The sequence below is a fragment of the Polyodon spathula genome, chromosome 28, assembly GCF_017654505.1.
Source record: "Polyodon spathula isolate WHYD16114869_AA chromosome 28, ASM1765450v1, whole genome shotgun sequence".
NCBI classification, from domain to species: Eukaryota; Metazoa; Chordata; class Actinopteri; order Acipenseriformes; family Polyodontidae; genus Polyodon; species Polyodon spathula.
In genome coordinates, this window is record NC_054561.1 from 2550762 (window position 1) to 2570614 (window position 19853).

Here is a 19853-nt window from a genome sequence, read left to right on the forward strand (position 1 = left end):
CTAAAGAAATTACCATCGGGTCTCCCTAGTTCTGTCTCTGTATCGCTCTCCCCCGTTCCCTCTAGCAGAGCCTTCAAAAGCACACCGGATAAGCTTTTGTCGTTTTTCGTTCGGAGCGTTGCTAGCTGCAGTCAGTCTGAGCAGTGGGACTTCTTTCACACGTGTTTCCCCAAGCTGCAGCTATTTTTACAGCTCGACTGTACTCTCCAGACCGCCGCTCTTCGGTGGACACGGTAGAAAATGAATAATAACGCATAAAACAAAACAAAAAACTTGAGGACAACATTAATCGATGTTTAAATATGCACTCACTGCACGGTCTTCAAGAAAAGGGGCGATACAGACAACAGAAGCACAACAGAATATTCATAAGAACTACTACAAAATGAATATAACGAACATCCTTTAGATGTTATGAATAGGGTCCATATGCAAAATATAAATCCACATTCTTCTTATTATGTATGCTTGTAGAAATCTACAATACTTATATATACGTTTAATATTTAAATATATATATACATTATATATATATATATATTAATATATATATAATATATATACATGAATATTTATAGTTTATTACATATCAAATAATGTATATTTATTTTGTGTCCTGCTGTAGACTATGTATTAAAACTTTATAAAGAGAAAGGATAAAAAAATAAAAAAAACTGAAAGGTAGCCATGTTAATCTGGGATTGTTCGATTTCAAATTCGGAGATTTTAGAAACACACACAAATATTATATCTGTACAGTATATAATAGGCTACTCATTTAGCCCTTACACAGACTATATGGCTCCCAAACGCTATAGAAACTTTGCCAAACGTATTTTTTTTAAAAAACTTCAACCATTGTGTTATGATTCAATATTTAAAAAATCGATATAGTTTTGCATACTTACCTATTTAATACATTAGATACATTTCCGTTTTTAAATGTACTCTACTACGCCACGCAGATGGCAATGCCTGTGGGGGCGACTTTGATTACTCTTAACTTAACCACCCACACAATGTTGAGAGTCCTGTTATGCCAGATGGAAGCGCCAGTCCTTTTTGATTGATTGTTTTGTAATTTTAGTTTCCATAACTAAAGTAAATTTCAAACACTTGCAAATTCACATGGAAAAAAAAAGGCTTCTCAAGAATGCAATATTGACTTCTGTGGAAAACTTGGTTTGATTTCTGGTTTTCCACGATATTATTTATAGACCTAGAGGGATGTGTAATGCAGACAGTGGGAAGCGGAGAAAAAACAAACTTGTATATACAATGTAGCTAAACCCTAGTCTGTGTTCAAACGTTTTTATGGTAACCAGGGAATGTCAAATTCTAAAAGTGAAAGCACCATTAATGGCTTAATCGGTTACTTGGGTGACATTAGCACCCGCTTGTGGTCGTATCTTGAGAAGTCTTCAAGGATTGTGGTGATTTCTTATCGTTTCTCTGGTTATGTAACTCGCACTCTTTTCTGCCAAATCAAAGTCTTGGTTATGTTGTGTACATTTCCTTAAACTGCTGAAAACTATTCTATACTGTCACAAACCTGGATTTGCTTTGGTATTAGGACACTACTGAAGTACTATGATAACTAAGTACACACACACACACACACACACACACACACACACACATCCATAAACTTACCCATTCAGCGTAAAACAGCGGCGATGAGGTGCGGTAGAAGTCTCTTCACAGTTATGCACATCACCTCCTAATATTCAACAAACCAAGCTACTAAAAGCTCAAGTTTGCGTTGGTTTTAATATGAAACTCACTAACAACGGCAATGTCAAATTCTTTACCCCAGGCCCAAACAAACAGTGCAATATCTTATGCAACAATATACAAATGTGTTTTTTTGCAGAATGTAACCCTCCGGGCACTTGCGTGTTTTACAAAAAACATGCTGAAAATGTTAACTATATAGGGGCAGCTAATATAGCAAAAGCTCCCTTGGAAAAACAAATAATCTAAGTTTTAATGTTCTTCCAGAAGGTAAGCTATGGTTTAAACGACTCTTCCTGTGTTTAGTGTAAAAACTGAACGCGTTTGTTCAGTTCAACCAAACACCGCTTTCACTACCTAAAACACGTCCCGAATTTGAGCATTCCTACTTATAAGCAGGCGTGGACAGTAGGGCTATTGAAAATACATGTAATTGAAAAAGGTATTTTCATTACATTTGTATTTTTGTTATTTGTAATGCACACATGCCGATTGTGCGATTCGAGTAAGGAACACAGCAGCACATTCAGATCATGGGTTAGATACTAAGACGACTGAAGACTGTAGTTGTACACAATGGATACTCTCTAATAGCAGAAACAAAATACTAGGTTGGTGTAATAGTATACAAAGAACTATATATATATGAATAGTATGCAAGAACTATATCAATACTCTCATTTAAATGCACACACTTGAATATGACAGAACAGCAAAATTTCAAGGGGTAGTAAAGAGCAAAGTGCAGTAAGTGAGTATAGCACTATTGACAGCTCAACAGCTAAACATTCAGATCTACCCAATTAATATCCTAATACAAAGGAATCCCAAGGTTCAATTCGTACAGAGCAAAAATAGCAGCTTAATATAGTTTAACACATACTAGTCGATGTAATAAAGCAGCATAGAAAAATAGTCCTTCTGGCAATACTAGAAACAGTATAGCATCAACACTGAACCAACCAGTGTGCATGATGCCTCCACCGTATAATATCTCTCTCTCTCTCTCTCTCTCTCTCTCTCTCTCTCTCTCTCTCTCTCTCTCTCTCTCTCTCTCTCTCTATATATATATATATATATATATATATATATATATATATATATATATATATATATATATATCGAAAACACAAGCAGGAAACTCAAAAGAAAATAAATCAACACTATGGAACAAACATATATTTTTAATATATGGTACAAAAGCATGATCCTTATATTTTTCATATATAAACATTGGCCCCTTTTCTATATATGAATAGTATAAGGGTCATACTTTTCTACCATGTATTACAAATATATGTTTGTTCCAAAAACACAATACCAAGTGAAAATATAAAAATAAATATCTATAAAGTGAGAACAACACAAAGAAAAAAGTGAACACAACGACTGGTGCTCGCTTGGCATACAAAACAGAGATATGTCGACAGCACGCCGCATATAGCCCGGCCCAACTTCAGCAGACCGAAAGCTGATTGCTTTAGTTTTACGGCACAATCCACAGCAGCAGAGTCTTGGTTAGGTGGTGTTCAATGCTGTTTGATAGAAACGGTTTGTTTAGAAACGACATACTAAATTGCTAACAGTTAAGCAATTAGTCAATTAAGATATAAGAAATGAAAGCGTTGATAGAATTAGAAGGATTCCCCCGGGTCCTTTGCAGTCTACCTGCTACATTCATATCCGCGTATTGGTCTGGCTGCGCTCCCCTCTAACTCAAGGCCATTGAGGCTCTCCCACTTACTGCGGGTATTAGCCGATTTGTAAATGCATGAATGACTGTGTTTTTAAATTATTTGTACTTTTATTTTTAATTCACTTGAAAGAAAAAGCACTGTGATTTTTCAGTTCAGTTTTTTTTTGGTGTGTTTCAGGTTTGTTGGCTACACTTTGTATTGTTTTGCAATGGTGAAACCCAGAGTTCGGCTCTGCTGACACGTACGAATACAAGAGTTATACACTTCTGTGGTTACAGCAGGGAAATAACTCATGCAGTAATAGCATCAGTAAAGGCCGCAGAATAGTGAAAATGAGACTCCCAAAACGCATTTAAATCTAGTGAAGAACTCTCAAACCAACAACATGTGTAAAACTATAATGGTGTAGCTCTGTGTTTGGAGGTAGGGGAGTGGGAGTGAAAAGGTGCTCCGGACCTTGACCTTGCTGGAACCAAGAATTTTGGACCTTCACTCAAGTAACTGAGTTCCCCTATTAATAATAATAATAATAATAATAATAAAAATAATAATAATAATAGTGTATAACGTATGTATAGTATTTTATTATTATTATTATTATTATTATTATTATTATTATTATTATTATTATTATTATTATTTGGTTTTATCTATAATTTTGTTCAACTTTAAAAAAAAAAAAAACGCAAAAACGGAAAACCCGAAGGGAAAGAAAGTTTAAAATAAAGACGGTCCGTTTGTCAAGTTGTCAAGTTTGATTTCATTCTAATAATAACAAATACCAACGTCTGTTAAAGTCAAACGTGCTTTTGATTAAAAAATAATTAATCTGATTGCACTCCCATCGAAGAGGTTGGGTAGAAATATAATAAGATAAATACACAGGTAATAGTAGAAATGCTATTAAAGACAATTATACCACTTTGTTCATATTTCGATTTGAGAGGGGGTCTCCAGCCCTGGTCCTGGAGAGCTCCTGTCCTGCAGGTTCTCTAGGTGTCTTTACATCATCGGTGGATAACGATCTGGAACACCTGTTCATCTCGACGATCAAGCTGTAGTGGCCAATGTTACTGACAGGGCCTGAGCTGCGATTGCTCACCTCTGTTGGAGGACTGGTACACACCGGCAGATGATTTTAGTGACGCTGTGATTCTCCAACCATAATACTCCCTTAATCGCACTATCGTAATGTGCCGATCTGTTTGTACCGCAATCACAGTGAAATGAGAAATTATGAAGTGGTATTTGTTGTGAACTATCAAAGTTACTGCTGGAGAACCAAAAACAGCCGTTGTTGATTACAGTGAACCCAAATAATTAGATGATACTGTCACATTTTCACCGAGGAAAAGAAAAAAACGACCCTACTATACCTGGTGGTCCCTGCTGGAAACACTGGTACTAGAGATGAAAAGGTTGAAAAGCTTGGAACTTGGTAATGGTCTAGTTTCAGTTAACTTACTGACACAATCGATTTTTGTTTTATTAAAGGTATGTTGTCATTTCAAATTGTGTTTTCCCAATACAATTGTATTTTGCATTGAAAATACAGTTTCCAGAGCATTTTGTGTTGAAAATGCATTGACCTTACAAGGGAGGTTGCACTGTTGCCTCTGAAGCATTCCCCTTGCCGCTGCACTGAGAGGGAGAAGCGAAGCTTGGATAAGCTCGACAGTCACCCATGGAAACGTGTCATGTACCGCACGGTGATTGTTCATTGGGACAGGGTGGTTCGCTGTTTTAGTGTTAATCACTCCATGGAATTTTTTTTAAAATTCGGCCTTAACCAGATGTCGTCGATGATGTAAAAAGTTGTGAATCCCCGACAATGCAATTGCAATACAGTTGAATGCGAGACAGAAGACGAATTCAACAAGTGTGTACGCTCAAAGTTGGTCTATATAATCTCATTGTATAACATTAGCTGCCAAGACCTCTATCCGTGCACACGTACTGTAAACACAACCACACAATTGCGTAATTGAAACCACGAGACCAACTATCCTGCTTGTGCATTGTGAACAAGCGCAATGAAGTCAGAGCTAAGAACTGTGGTTAAACGCTATGTCCCAATATGTAATGTGATCACGTGAAAAATGTGATTACGGGACATAAATTCACCACCCAGTAGCTATTTCAAGAATGTCTACTGTTCAAATACTTTTCCCTTTCCCTCCTTTTGTGTAACCAGGTCCATCAATTTACTTTTTGTAGCATAATTATAACTCCCTTATAAATTTTTATTCTGTATCTCACCTGAAGGACAAACCTTGGTGGTTTGAAAAGCTTGTAGGACTGAAATCCATCCAGTACTCATAAATACATTGTCACCAGTGAAAAGGTAGGAACCAAAATAACCTTATGTTGTTCTGGTACGTGGGCCAGCATGGCATTTCTTACTGACACTGTCAAATACAAATGCATAAAATGCCTTTTAAAAATGGTAAGATTTTCCACAAGACTTCATGCTAGCTCTAGCATGAGAATTATGTTAGGAGCAAATTACTGCATAGAACTGCATATAAACAAAATTATATACAAGCTGACTAGAAAGTTTATCACTGATGTTGTAAACTTACTTTCTAATCACCCTGTACATTATATAAACACGCACACACACACACAAAAGAGATGTATAAAAGCAGAGTATAATTTTCCGTGGCGCAGTGATCTTGATATACAGTTAACAGTGCAGTTTCCATCAGTTGATAACGTTGATGTGAAAATGAGCAGTCTTCAGTCATTAGGGGAAAGTCCTTTAGCAAACAAGTTAAACAGCAGTTAATCACGCCTGGGAATCTGTTAACGCTTTCAGCAGCAATGAAGAGGCTGTGTTCCTTTAACAGAAACAATTACCTACATTATTATGTTTAAAAAAATCAGGTTATATTCTGTAGGGCAGGTTGGATTTTTTTTGCAGATTCCAGTCAGTCAGTCAGTCAATCAACCAATCAGTCAGTCAAGCAATCAAAGTAATTGCTTGGAATTATTATATTGTTGTACTTTTGTTTTATTGAACGTGGTCTACTTAGGTCTCTCTTTGTATTAGTGCTGCACTATTGAGATGTATCTGTGATATTTATATAAAACTGTATATCGTCCTTGTCAGTGCCAGCATCCATAACATTCAAATGCGTTTTCTATTCCTTTCTCTATTTTTAGAAGCATCTCTATTATGAAACCCCTGCTTAATATCTTAAGGGTATACCCAATCAGCCTTTGTGTATGCCTGAAAACAGCTTGCATCTATCATAATCTAAATAAAAGGCATACATCAGCTACAGACCCAGCAATAGGGACCTTGAGAAGATTAGGCTTTCCCTAGTCTTTCAAACCAATCACTGCAACTGGCAGGAGCTCTGCCTGTTCCGCCCTCATTTATCAGCCACCATTCATCCCTCAGCCTGTCAAGGTCAGTTAAATGCAGCACAGCCTCCTTAAAGAGGCCCTGACAAATGAATGGGTTTGGACATTAGTGATTATTAGAGCTACACGTTGCGTCTTCACACGTACACCAGGGTTCGTATGAGGAGGAGGGAGATCTGTGGTTGCTGGGAATGGCTTTGCATGAGCTGTTTAAAAGACCTCCATCCTGCTCATAAAGGAACTAGTCAATTGGGTGGTTATTAGTCAAAAAAAAAAAAAAGAACTGGGAGGCATCAGAGGAATTGAGTGATCAGGGAAGTTACCTTCTATACTTTCCATAAGCCTATACTCTGAATTTCACTTGCTTTACTATACTTTAACCACAAATAAATATTAACCATTGGTTGCAACACATAAACGGGCCCGTACAGGTGCAAAATCAAACACGTCCCTGCTGTTTTTAGAAGCTGTAAAACAGCCGTTGTCGTTTTCCCACCCCAGTCGTTAAGAGCAGGCTTTTTATCACTGCATCACTTCCGAACAGAAGGCCCAATCAAAACGCCTAACCAGGATTATAAAAGTGCACGCTGCCCAACAGCGGCTTTCTAGTTACTATTCCTCCACTAGGAGATAATCTTCCCTTGGATGAACTGCGCAAACTCGCTCCTACGCAGCACGCGATGCATTTTGAAGGTGTTGGGGGAGGAGGAGGGGGAGGAGGAAGCCAGCATGTGACTGCGCAGCTCCCGGAAAGCCCCGCCCCCCACCAGCTGCACTCTCATTGGACCGATGCTCCCCTTCAGCCTGAATGATTTATACACAGCAGAGTCTTCTTGGAGACAGCGGTCGAGCTGCAGAGAAACACACAGACAGGTAATGAGCCTGCAATTCCAAGAGCACCCTTCCATGCATAATGGATCCTCAGCAATAATTTAAACAAACGGCTTCTGAAAGCATCTCCCTCTGATGCGCTATGCTCACTAGACTTCAAGGGATAACATTTTCTTGAATGTTTATTTTATGTTTAATATCCTATCGGGTGTGTGACAAATCCTTGACAATCCTATCGGGTGCTTACTACTAATCCAAAAAGAGGAGGTGAAGTGGGGAATTATATTAGCGCTGCGCTCTCCCATAGGTGAAGGTTTGAGCACTGGAGCTTGTGCAACACGAATATGCTTCCCCACATTAGCCTCCAGGATACATAAGGTATTATTTGTCATTATTTCAGCTTTTTGTTTACGTTTACAGACTGGATTGATTCATTTCAACCTGCATTCCCAAAATCAGCGTAAAATGACAGCGTCCCAAACCATTTGAATCATTTGAAATTATGGTTTCACTCAGCTTGTTTTTGTTTTCAGTAACGGGACATCCTGTGGCAGGAAGCAAACTTGTGTGAATATATCTTCATATTGACTCTTCAGCCCGTCCTAGAAAGACTCGAGGGAGTGTGTACCTCTACACTGCCTGTCACTGACTTGCCAGGACAGGCACAGATGAAGTTCCACAGTCCTACCACTCATCAAGCTTTTAGGAACCTCAGAACCATAGCACTGATCCATTCCTGGTTTTACTAGGAGTTTAATAAGACACACCTAAGCTTGTTGCCTCTACACTGTGGCTGATCAAGCTTGTATTAACATCTGGAATGGGTGAGGGAGTCTTATTTCAATCCCTGAAATACCATAAAACTACCCTTCTCAAAACAGTGTTTTTAATTATTTCAGATGTATTTTATGATTTAAACCCCCCCCCTTTTTTTTTTAATTGGAATGTGTGAATTTTCAATTAAAGAAACAATCCATTCTTTCAGTTCAGTTTCTATCACCAATAAAAAATCTAGGACGCCAAGGTGTTTTACAACACAAAACACGATTTTATGGTTCTCTACTCATCTTTCTGTTATACTCCTTGTTTGCCATGCTTCAGATTTTGCATTCCCCTCGATAGGAGACACGAAATAATCCGAGACCCACCTTGTAGCGCTGGTCTTCAGACAGGTTCCGGACTCCTTTGAGCTCCACAAAAACTTCATAATGGGGGTCTGAGCCTCCCGAAAAGTGGCCTGCCAGAGAAAAAAAGACTGAGTGAACATTTCACAAGAACCAGGAAACAACCCATCATTCGGGTCGATGGGCTGAAATTACGAGGTCAGTGGGCGGTTTGAATTTCGTCACCTTCTGATGGGGTCGAGTAACCTTTTCAATGGGAAAGACCGCTCATGCTTGTCGCTCAGAGCCAGGCTCTTGCATTGCTCTGGCTGTCTGGCTAGTGAGCTGCTGTTCTCTTACCCAGAAGGCCGCTCTCCACACAGCAGTAGTCAATCAGCTCAGCCCCGGGCCACAGCTGAACGGCCCGCTGCAGCGCCCGATAAAACACTTCCTCTGAGGTCTTCTCTCCACGTACATTTAGCATCTGACTGTGTCTGAAAGCACAAAACAACACCTTCACCTTGCCATTCAGAACAGTGCAAACATCACTGTGACACAATCTTTAATTATACATATTGTACCATGATGGAAGTGTTACAGTCTCTAAAGGGTGAACAGTGTGAGATGGAAAATGCAACAAGAAAATCGAGGCTGGATGACATACCTGTACCTGAACTCCACAATGGGGCACTGATTGTAGAACCCAACCACCTTCACGACATCTCCAATACGACACCTGAAAATGAGAGATGGACTGTCATTATTACACAACTGATCGTGTGGATAATTCTGACATCTAGTGGTGAGAAGCTAACAATACATGAAGTGTCTATTAAAATAGAAAAGCATGCAGCTACAGTGCATTCGGTTGGAAATATCAATTAGTATTTGGATAAAAAGAAAAAAAAGAAAACAGACAGACACATCTTTTCCCCCGCATCAGCTAGACGATATACATCAGTAAGAAATACTATGTAGAACAAACGTGGTGTTTCTTGCATTCGCTAGGGGCAGGGTAGATTTGATTCTGTGAGCTGCACTGAGGTTACAGGGGTGATTAAAAAGACAGAAAAAAACTAAAAACAAAAAGAACAAACAATACATGTTACGATAACTTGGCCCCGTGATTGAAGTTATTTGTCAAGTTGTGTGAAAGCGCTCTGCATCTCTGTACCTGCACAGCCCCGCTGCGTTGCTGACAGCCAACTCGTAGCACTCGCCCTCCTTCACCTGGTCCATGAGCAGGGTCTGGGGCTGCTGCTCCTCCAGGCTGCCCACCGGGATGAACTCACAGAACATGGAGCGCGGGCACAGCAGGTAGTGCCGCTCGGGGCTCCCAGGCCACAGATTCACTCCAATCAGACCTGCAGGGCACACACACTTAGGAAAATGTTCTCAGGATAGGATGACACAGCACAGCTCAAAACAGGGAAAGACATACTGGGTGGAGTAAAGGAGAGCCACAGAAAAAGATAAAAGCATATTTATTTTTATTAACATTTGATATATATATATTTTTAATGTATCTTACCTTCTGTGGCAGCGTAGACTGGGGAATAGAAGGGCAATCCCTGGCAGTAATGATCTTTGAGGAGATCTCCGTAGAGTGAGTTTGAACCCGAGTCCACCGTTAACACCAGGTTGAGGTCGGGCCACAGCCTGCGCGCGATACCCTGGAAACCCTTCTCAAACTGGGTGCCGAGCTCGGCAGCACGCCAGGGGTCCGGTCGGAGGAGGGAGTCCAGCTTCTCTCGCACGTCCGCAGCGATGCCCAGTTGTGGGTTCACTCTGCCCTGCCGGATATCCTCCACCAGCTCCTGCCAGCGCTCCTGAACAGCAGGGAAGAGGAGGAAGGATTTACTGACGGGCCTGAAAACTCCAGCACCTCTACGGAGGGATTCCATTGCAAGTTGCACATTTGAGTGTTTTAGATGAGGCAGAACAGTTTGGAGAGATTCAAGTATGGATGTTAGATTATATTTAACTTCCTTAACCTTTAAACTTCCGGATTAAAAATGAGAAAAAAAAACAAATCAGAAAACCCATCTCCCTCCATTGGAGTACTGTTACAATATACCTCATGGATGGAAACAAGACTCCTATTGTACAGCATTTCGACCCCTTCCGTGTTTTACTACGAGCTTGATTAGCCACAGTGTACAGGTAACAAGCTCAGGTGTGGCTTATCAATCTCCTAGTAAAACCAGGAATGGATCAAAATGCTAAGCAATGGGAGACTTATTTCCATCCCTGTTTTATAACATTAATGTGTATGAAACTCCACGTACTTTGAATAAAGTCTGAATACATAACTTACACTGCACACATCCCACTGTACAAACACTAAAGCGGAACTCTAGAGTAGAGTTAACATTTGACATATCTCTAAACACTTTATTCCCTATATATATATATATATATAATGTATATATATATATATATATATTAAAAAAATTTTTTATGGCTCTCATGAACTCCATGGGAATAGATGTGTCTCTTTTAACCAGTCGGCTTGGACGGCTCTCAAAGGCCGGGGAACTCTCAAAGCCAATACCCTCAAGGCATCAAAGGCGTAGTAGATGATGGAGGCGAAGTTAGCCTCAAGGGTCCCAAGCGTGGGGTCTTTGAGGGCGAAGAGGAGGTGGATGTAGAGAGTTTCGGGCTCCGTGGGAATCTGGAAAGCGGGGGCCGGTGTAGAGTAGAGGTTCAGCACGTGGCGTGACGAGTTGTGGGTCGAGGAGTTGGTTCCGATTGGGATGCCCGCCTCGGATTGCTGCCAGGTCGGGGTGTACCAGAGCTTGGCTGTTTTCTGCAGGCTCTGGGTCTCCGGGAAGGTGTTGAACATGGCATGCAGGCCCACTGCAATCCCCTGCCATGAAATACACACAGACTCATGCTAAACTGATACCTTGTTCTCGTCAAGCATGCATGAAATAAAGATTAACAGAAAGGGAGACTAACTGCCAGCTGGTTAACTCCTGCACTAAGTGAGTTCGGTTGCGTGCAGGTCACCGGCTGCAGACAGTGGCTGGTTTAAATCACAGGCTGCAGACAGTGGCTGGTTCAGGGACTCACTGACCTGCATAAAGAACTCTCTGTCAGTGGCTCTGGTGCTCAGGAGCATATCGCTGGAGCCCGAGGTCATGGCCAGGATGGAGGGCCGCTCCGCAATCAGGACATTCTCCTCCCCCCGCGCCACTCTCCTGATGAACTCACTGTAGTGATCATAGCGGGTCAACGGGTGGAGCCGTTGGAACATCTCAGCATCTGAAACGAGCTGCTCAGGTCAAAACATCGTTCAAGCCACTGGTTTTTGGTGCTCGCATGTAAGGTATTTGTTCCTGGTTTTACCCCACGAGTCAAACTACAAATTAAGCATTCTAAACAGCTAATCTTTAAAATGTAGGCAGATGCTTTTAAAGCCGTTTGGAGTGGAATCCCAAAATGTTATTAATTTTCTAGGAATGAAGAATCAGGGTTCTTCGCCCCTCAAACTCTTTGATTGTTAAATATCCCTGAAAAGACAAGTAAATGTAGGGGAAACGGCGTCAATGAGAGACTCAGTTTATTAAAATCTGTTTGGGGATAAAAGAAGGGACAGCAAGACATTTAGCGAGAGGTGTCTACAGAGAAACTGCAAGCTTTTTTTAAAAGACAGTCAGTGCAGTAGATACCTGAATCTAAAACAAATCAGTTATTGGGAAGAGAAGTGAACAGCAGGGTGGGGAAAACGCATATTCAGAGGCATGCATTTACTTTTAATCTCAGCGAATCTGTACAGCTGTCCATATTCCGTGTTCTGGTTCCTGTGGATGCGTTGCAGTAAGGTATCCTCCTGCACCCTCCTTATATCCAGTGTGTCAGTTTCCAGTCGCTGTCGCTGTCGCCTCCCCAGCCAGCCCACCACCCTCAGGACCAGGTAGTGGCTCAACAGGCTGCCCAGTGGCCTCTTCTGTCCCTTCAGCCTCCAGCTCACATCTTTCTTCCACAGTAGCAGCAGCAAGGCTACTCCTGAGCCCAGGAGGCTAGCACCCAGAGCCACCAGAGGAAGCCACATGACATGGGTGCGCTACACAAAACTCAACACCAGGGGGCGAGCTACTGCGTGCACAGGAGCTTCAGCCGACTGTCAAAGTTGTTGTCACACTTAACCAGACAAAACTGATTAAAAATAAATAAATTATAAGAGCAACACAAAAGTTAGTTTTATTTTACTCCTAAGTCTTTGCTTAAGACAAAGGTTGTTTTTGCTTATTCGTCACACCAGAGCAACGAACGTGAAAATACGGTGCTTTCGTTAGCTATTATCACAAAGCAAAAATATTGTATAATCTACATTTCCAAATACCCCTTTTAAAAAATACTTGGTCACTGAAACCTGGAAAATAAATAATTAAAAAACAAAAAAAAACAAAAACAAAAAAAAACGTACGTCACTTGTACTGCACATGTATTACTGTTAATAATTATTGTTATTAACATTATTATATTGATATTAAACAATCTGGCTTAACAACAAACGTCAATGCATACGGCAGCTTATATATATATATATATATATATATATATATATATATATATATATATATATATATATATATATATATATATATAACTTGGATAAAATTAGTTGTCTACCGTCTGATGCAGGGCTTCTCAAACTCGATCCTGGGGACCTTTTTACTTGTTTTCGTCTCTTGAACAGTTGCATATTTCAAATTAGCTATAACATTTTATAAGTAACTTGAACTACAACTGTTTAAGAATTGAAAGCAGGTAAAAAGGTCTAATATAGCAAATGATCAGTTCAATGAAGGGTCTAATTATGTAATTGACTCGATTGGAATGAAAACCAGCAGACACAGGGGGTCCCCAGGACCGAGTTTGAGAAGCCCTGGTCTAATGTTTAGAATGGATAGAACTGTCATAGCTAACTAACTGTTTACAAGAAAGAAGCATTATAACTATTTACATAAACCCTTGCTACTTCGATTACAATACCAACCCGAACACACAACATAAACACGACAAGTACCACTGTCTTACCTTCGCTTCCTCTTTCACAAGCCAGTGACCCTTCACGTCGCACGCTTGTCCTGATCTCACTGAGAACCGCCCATAAGCAGAAGCTGTAGTTCAAGCGCTTCGTAATATCTCCAGCAATGCCAGTTTCACTTAAAACTAGCGGAATCGGGCTTACAATTTTCCTTCGTTGCTTTTTTTTTTTTTTAAGTTCCTGGTCGCTCATGTCAAAAACATAAGAAATGTTTGTGGTTTATGCATGCAAAAAACAGGGTTCGCGATATCAGTGCCCAGTAGCACAATACTAGGTAATCTTCCACGTCAGCACACTTTGACCCTCAAACGCCTCTGATATCTGATTTAAGATTTAAGATATAAGATTTTTTTTTTTTTTTTTTTTTTTTACGTAGCTGGCAGAACAACCAGCCGATCTGAATGAGATCAGTCGGTTGAATGGGACGTTTTGAAGCAAAAATCATCCCACAGGAATGAACCATTAGGTACCCACTAGCCTACTAACCCCTTTGTAGCTAATTACTAAAAATGAGTTATCAGTTCCTATTCCTCTTTATAGCATCTGTGGGATGAACTTGAATGCCATTAATGGCTAAAGTCCCCTGCCTGCAGTGACCCTGTCATAGGCTGTAATGATTTACCGGATGCAATGTAGCCCCTTCCCCAAGTCACAACTACAGTGCACACACACGAAGAAATATCAGGATTATCCGAGCCAGTGATCTTTATAGGACGGAAAATCCCCCTGTGACTGAAGTTTTTTTTGTTTTCCCTTTGTTTTACCTGCATACTGGTAAATTCTCCTTCCTCGTAGCACATGTTGGCACCACTTCAACATCAGCCTACAGGAAGCCTGCCCGAAGCCCTGCTCTTTCGACCTCAGTTCAAGAGGCCCTCAAGTGGAAATGTCTTCTGACTTGCTTTCGATTCAAAATATGACCTTTCTTGTAGCTGTTATTCAAGTTCATCATTTTGCGAGAAACCACCGCTAAATTTGTTCACTTCTTACACAAAATATTTCGAAACTATGAGAACAGTGATTTTATTATTATTTAAAAATAAGCCTTTTAAAAAAGGCCTTAAAACGCAATAGGATTCTCTTCCAGAAGGTGGCGATATTGAATTATAGGTTTGTTTATGTCAGGTTGCTGATTAAGAAACTGTATTTCCTTTGCCCTGGTTGGAGATACCCCAAAGAAAATTAAATCCAGTTTTGCTTCTTTCCAGTGTGCTATCTTGGTGAGCTCTGCCACAGATTTAAAACAGAAGCAAAATAAATAAATAAAATAATTTTAAAAAATTGCTAGGTAAAGTTTTAAACACCTTGCCATTCAATAGTTAAAATAAATATAAATAAATAAATAAATAAATTATTCCTTGCATCTTTCGTGCTGTGCACTGCCATTTGTTAAATGTTTCAAATGAGCAGTTTTGAAAGACACACATACTGTATTGTAGCTAGTTTTTTTTTTTTTTAAAGTTCAGTTTACATGCCTTTAGGAAGTCTGTTACTGCTCGAGTTGTTTAACTACTGCAGTGTCTACAGTGTCAAAGTTTGTTACTGGTTGAAAGCATGTCAGTCATTAGGAGAAGCAGCTGGTTGGTTAATTACAGGAAAAAAAAAGCATTGATGGGGTGGGGACAATTTCACTCTCCAGGCGAAATGACCAAGGAAGTACAGCACTACCAGAAAGCATGGTTCTGCAAACAGACATCTCTTTAACAGAGTGTAGTACCAAATACCAGCTTTCTTTTCAATTGAAAATATATGTTCCTTTCAAAACTGCATATTTGAGTCCAATATGAGAGCGTGAACGTGCACAACGGGCAAGATGCATTATTTTATTTACGATTGATACAATCACTTTCAGTGACCTCGGTATTCACTTTTGACATTTGAACAGTTTACAAATATGAATATATTAAAGTCGAATTGGAATGGGATTCCAATTCCAATCAAGAATCATTCCGTATCTGTCCACAATAGGAACACAAAAGTTTTTGGATAAGCACTGTTGTATTTCAATACTGATCAAACTTTTAGAACATGTTTTAGAGCAGCTTAATAACCCTTCAACAAAATACAGAGCAGTGTTTAAAAGCTTTTTTTTTTTTTGACCGCATATTAAAAGACTTCACTGTCATATCAATATTGTATTGGAAACTTTTTTAAATTTGCAAGCCATAATTAAATGGTTACTACACTGCGTACAGGTGTGTCTCACCCAGTTCAGTGATTAAAAACTATAAATCAGACACATATCCTGCAATTACAGATAGAATTATTTAAAAAAAACTTTATTCCAATTGCTTACTCTTGGTTCAAACCAAGAACCAAACCAAACACAAGAAAACATAAAACATATCAGTACTTCACCTAATTCAAATTACACAATGTATACTAGGTAAGAAAAAAAAACAAAAAGAAAAAAGCCCAAAAATCCTTCCCGGTTTAATTACTGTATCGTAGTAATTGTATAAGGGAGTAAAATCCAACTCTTATGTAGACAATGTACATTTATTTTAATACATACATTCAAAATTAAACTAAAGCTGTACCAGTCTTTCTGATGTGATCGTCACATTCTTCTAAATGGGATTTAAAAAAAAAGAAAATGTAATTCAGTGGCTTTTTGTGTGTGTCATGATTAGAACAATATGCAATAGATATACATGGTACTAAAATAGCAATATTTAAAAAATATTAAATATATATTTTTTTTTTTAAACTCCCTAACACTGTATGTTACAATCCCCACGATACGTTAATCTGCAAATCAGTCGCATTCCTGAGATCTTTATGGCTTTTTGGTGATAACCTGAATAAATCAGGAATTAATTTCGTAGCTAGTTGGCTTGTTTTAATGGTTATGGGGGTGTCTGGATTATCTGCCACTTCATCCAAATGCCAAATCAAGCAGCTTAAACACATGTCTCACATACTTATTTAACTGTAGTACATACAGTACAGCATTTCTCAATTCCGCTAAATAAAAAGAGGGACATCTAATAAATTTGGGCATTACAGTACACCCCCCCCCCCAGCCGAACCCTTTGTGCCCAGAAATGTGATCAAAGTGAAGCCTGTATTGGATTTTCAACCCTGCTTCTTACCATGTCCAGTCCACTAACTGGATGAGGTGCACCTTTTCCATGTAGCTTAAACATACCATTGACATTACTTTAAAAACACAGAACCCACACATACATTTAAAAAGTTTTTAACTAATATCAAAAACAACAGAACCTATGTGAATTGAATACAGAAAAATGTTTTTTTTTCTTATTTGGTAAAGGGCAGTGAATTGAGTGTTCGCAGTAGAGTACTTTGGCGAACCATTCAGTCGAATGAACTGGTTTTGATTTTACACAGTAGATTTTTTTTCTCTCTCTCTCACTAAAAAAGAAAAACTGGGAAAAAAAAAAAAGAAAATAACGAAACCATGCAAATAACATTTTGCCTTTTTACAATATTATAAGCTATATATCTCCCTGTAGTATAGACTGCAGTGTTATTTGTTTTGCAAGCAAATAACGAGACAGAAAAAAAAGATCAATTGCATTATCATGCTCAAAAAAATATTTGATTCACAACCATTATTAACATTTCACATTATTGTTCTTTAAAAAAAAAAAAAAAAAAAAAAAAAAAAAGAAAAACAACAAAAAACAAAACAAAAATCTATGGAATTAAACCATCAGAAAATGTTGCTGATTTTATTTTGGGGAGGGTAAGGGGTCACGATTGGGTGTGTCCGATCCATTGACTTTCCATTGGTCTACGCAGCAGCTCTTCCACATGTCTTGCTACATCCATTGTATCGTCCAGGTCAAAATCACCGTCTCCATCCATTATGGAGTCAGCGCTGGGGAAAGAGATTAAGAGGGGTTCGTTCATTTAGTATGGAGCATATTCAGGGTACAACATCGTAACATAAGTAAGAAATACTTAATTCAAGTGTTGGTATACAGATTGTTTTAAGGTTGAATAATAATAATAAATCACATATACAGATGTTTCTACTGCCTTCTTCAGTGTATTAATTAGGAAACTAAAGTCATTTTTAAGGACTATTAGATGGACTAACAGATGAAGCATTTTTGGGGCCGTTTCACAGACTAAGATCCAAACAATACCAGATAGTTTTTTCTCCAAAAGGATGGCCAGCTACAGCCATACAAGCAGGGTTACCTACCTCGGTGGATACATGCCGTATGTGTGTGTATGGCTTACAGATGGTGAAGAGGCGTGATCCATGTACTGACTTGCACTTGTAGAATCTGAAGAGGCTGTGGCAAACCTAGAGCGAATAAAAAAAGTAGTATGAATTCTGCACAACTGGTTACTGAATACTCTGTGAAAACGTAATATGTGTACCATGTGTATAAATTCAAATCGGTCACATTACAAAGTGCAGGATTTTGAAGCAGGAACATATTCAATTAAATGGTAATGGGCAATTGGCATTTTAAAAGTACAGGGATAAATGGCAGATCCTAATTCAAACGCAATGGGTACACTATTGTATTTTCAACACAGACCGAAGACGATCCTAACAGAATTAATGCCCCTGTTTAAAGAGACAGAGGAGACTGAAGCCTGGAGCGCTGACTATCAAAGGCAATAACAGAGACAGAGGGGAATACAGAAGAGGCAATTAAAAGGGAGAAAAAGCATATCAATGTTAATGAAACTCCAGGGCCATTGCCTCACGGTGCAGTTAAAGACTATCTACTTCAAATAAGAAGGTGCTTTAATTAATGCACATCTTTAGCTGCCTATCCTCAGCTGTGTTTACAACATTTTGTAATTTGATGCGTCAAGTATCTGGTAAATGAAAAGAAAATCAGCCTGCTGCTATAGATGTGAATGCACTTGCAAAGCGAGTTGAAACCATGGAACAGTTCACAAAAATGCTGATGCATTCTGCCACGTGCTACTCAAATACTGCAATAGGCTTTGGCTGTGTGAGTATAGATTTGACTGAATTCAGACTCCCAGTCTTGCTGATAGTGAACAAGTGCATTGCTTCAATATATTTATCCTGTCAAGAATTGATAGAGCGGTCAGCTTACTCTGGTACTACTTGTTTGATCTGTGGCTTCACGTATCCATCCACTGCTTTAGCTGCAAGGGAAAGAAAAATTGTGTTTTAGTAATTAAAAATAATACGGCTGTTACAAAACATTACCCTTGATGATAGCTGGAAACGGGCACGAAACAGAGAACTACGCTTACACAGAGGAGGGGTGTAGTATTTTGAGAACACTTCGTCCTTCGGTCTGTCAGGATATAGAAAGAGCAGATGATTCAGGTCACTTATACGGTCAGCCAAAGATCGGATAGAGAAATCTTTGGTTGTGTACGGCATTAAATTCCAGACCATCCTCTCGCCTGAAAAAAAAAAACACCACCACAATATCAGTTTCCCACGAATAATCCTATACAGCATTGATCCATGAGATGGTACGATACCAAGTAAAACTTCCCATTACATTCAAACGATAAAGCGATTTTTAGGATGTATTATTACTAGTAAAACAAACAAGTCCTTTCATGAAAAGTTCTAGCATCAAAAATAATCCTTTACATCATTCTTTTTTTTGGGGCCACAAATTTTTCAACACCTTTAAACTGCTTTTTACAATCATTATCTGATATGCAAGGAAACAACAGTGCCAAGCCAAGCAAATAAGCCAAACCTACCGGCTTTATTGGGATTCTCCGCCACCCAGGCAATCGTTATGCCGCCAATCTCCGAGTCGCTGAACCGCAGCAGAAATGTGCCATTCGGCTTCGACATGAGCATGTCCTGAGCCTGCTGCTTGTTCACAAACCCCAGGATGGCCCTGCATCAGAGACAGAGGAGGGGGGGTTACACTTCAAGGCGTTAATATGTAGTTTTAGTGCACTGGCCTGTACCAAGACCTCCCTGTCCAGCAAGCGGCACATGGTTTGAATGAAACAAGCAAGTCTGCTAAATCTGTGTGCTAAATCACACAGAGAGACACGGGAAACGTGAGCAGGCTTTTTGATCTGCCACAGTGTGGGAAGTTAGGAAGGTCGAGTTGGTTAACATGC

General features: G+C 39.4%; 3 protein-coding genes across 4 annotated transcripts in view; all 3 read right to left on the bottom strand.

The window, feature by feature from the left end:
• LOC121301898 (inactive phospholipase C-like protein 2) overlaps nt 1-334 on the bottom strand; it is a 47945-nt gene extending 47611 nt beyond the window's left edge. For both annotated transcript variants that reach the window (XM_041231605.1, XM_041231604.1), the window contains exon 1: nt 14-334. The gene's annotated coding sequence lies outside the window, so the exon portion shown is untranslated. The remainder of the gene's footprint in view (nt 1-13) is intronic.
• A 5732-nt stretch (nt 335-6066) lies between these two features.
• Nucleotides 6067-14125, bottom strand: ghdc (GH3 domain containing). Its single transcript, XM_041231672.1, has 10 exons — nt 13781-14125; nt 12491-13112; nt 11814-12001; nt 11289-11603; nt 10266-10563; nt 9909-10098; nt 9399-9470; nt 9095-9228; nt 8780-8868; nt 6067-7651 (listed from the first exon to the last, which is right to left on the bottom strand). The coding sequence occupies exons 2-10, from the start codon at nt 12789-12791 to the stop codon at nt 7424-7426; spliced, it is 1815 nt and encodes a 604-aa protein (XP_041087606.1). The 5' UTR covers nt 12792-13112; nt 13781-14125; the 3' UTR covers nt 6067-7423.
• Nucleotides 14126-16053: 1928 nt separating this feature from the next.
• LOC121301711 (signal transducer and activator of transcription 5B-like) overlaps nt 16054-19853 on the bottom strand; it is a 49684-nt gene continuing 45884 nt past the window's right edge. Inside the window, exons 16-20 of the mRNA XM_041231297.1 lie at nt 19479-19621; nt 19011-19166; nt 18848-18899; nt 17968-18072; nt 16054-17637 (exon numbers count right to left, since the gene is read on the bottom strand). Coding sequence (XP_041087231.1) covers nt 17511-17637; nt 17968-18072; nt 18848-18899; nt 19011-19166; nt 19479-19621 — 583 coding nt within the window. The 3' untranslated portion in view covers nt 16054-17510. The remainder of the gene's footprint in view (nt 17638-17967; nt 18073-18847; nt 18900-19010; nt 19167-19478; nt 19622-19853) is intronic.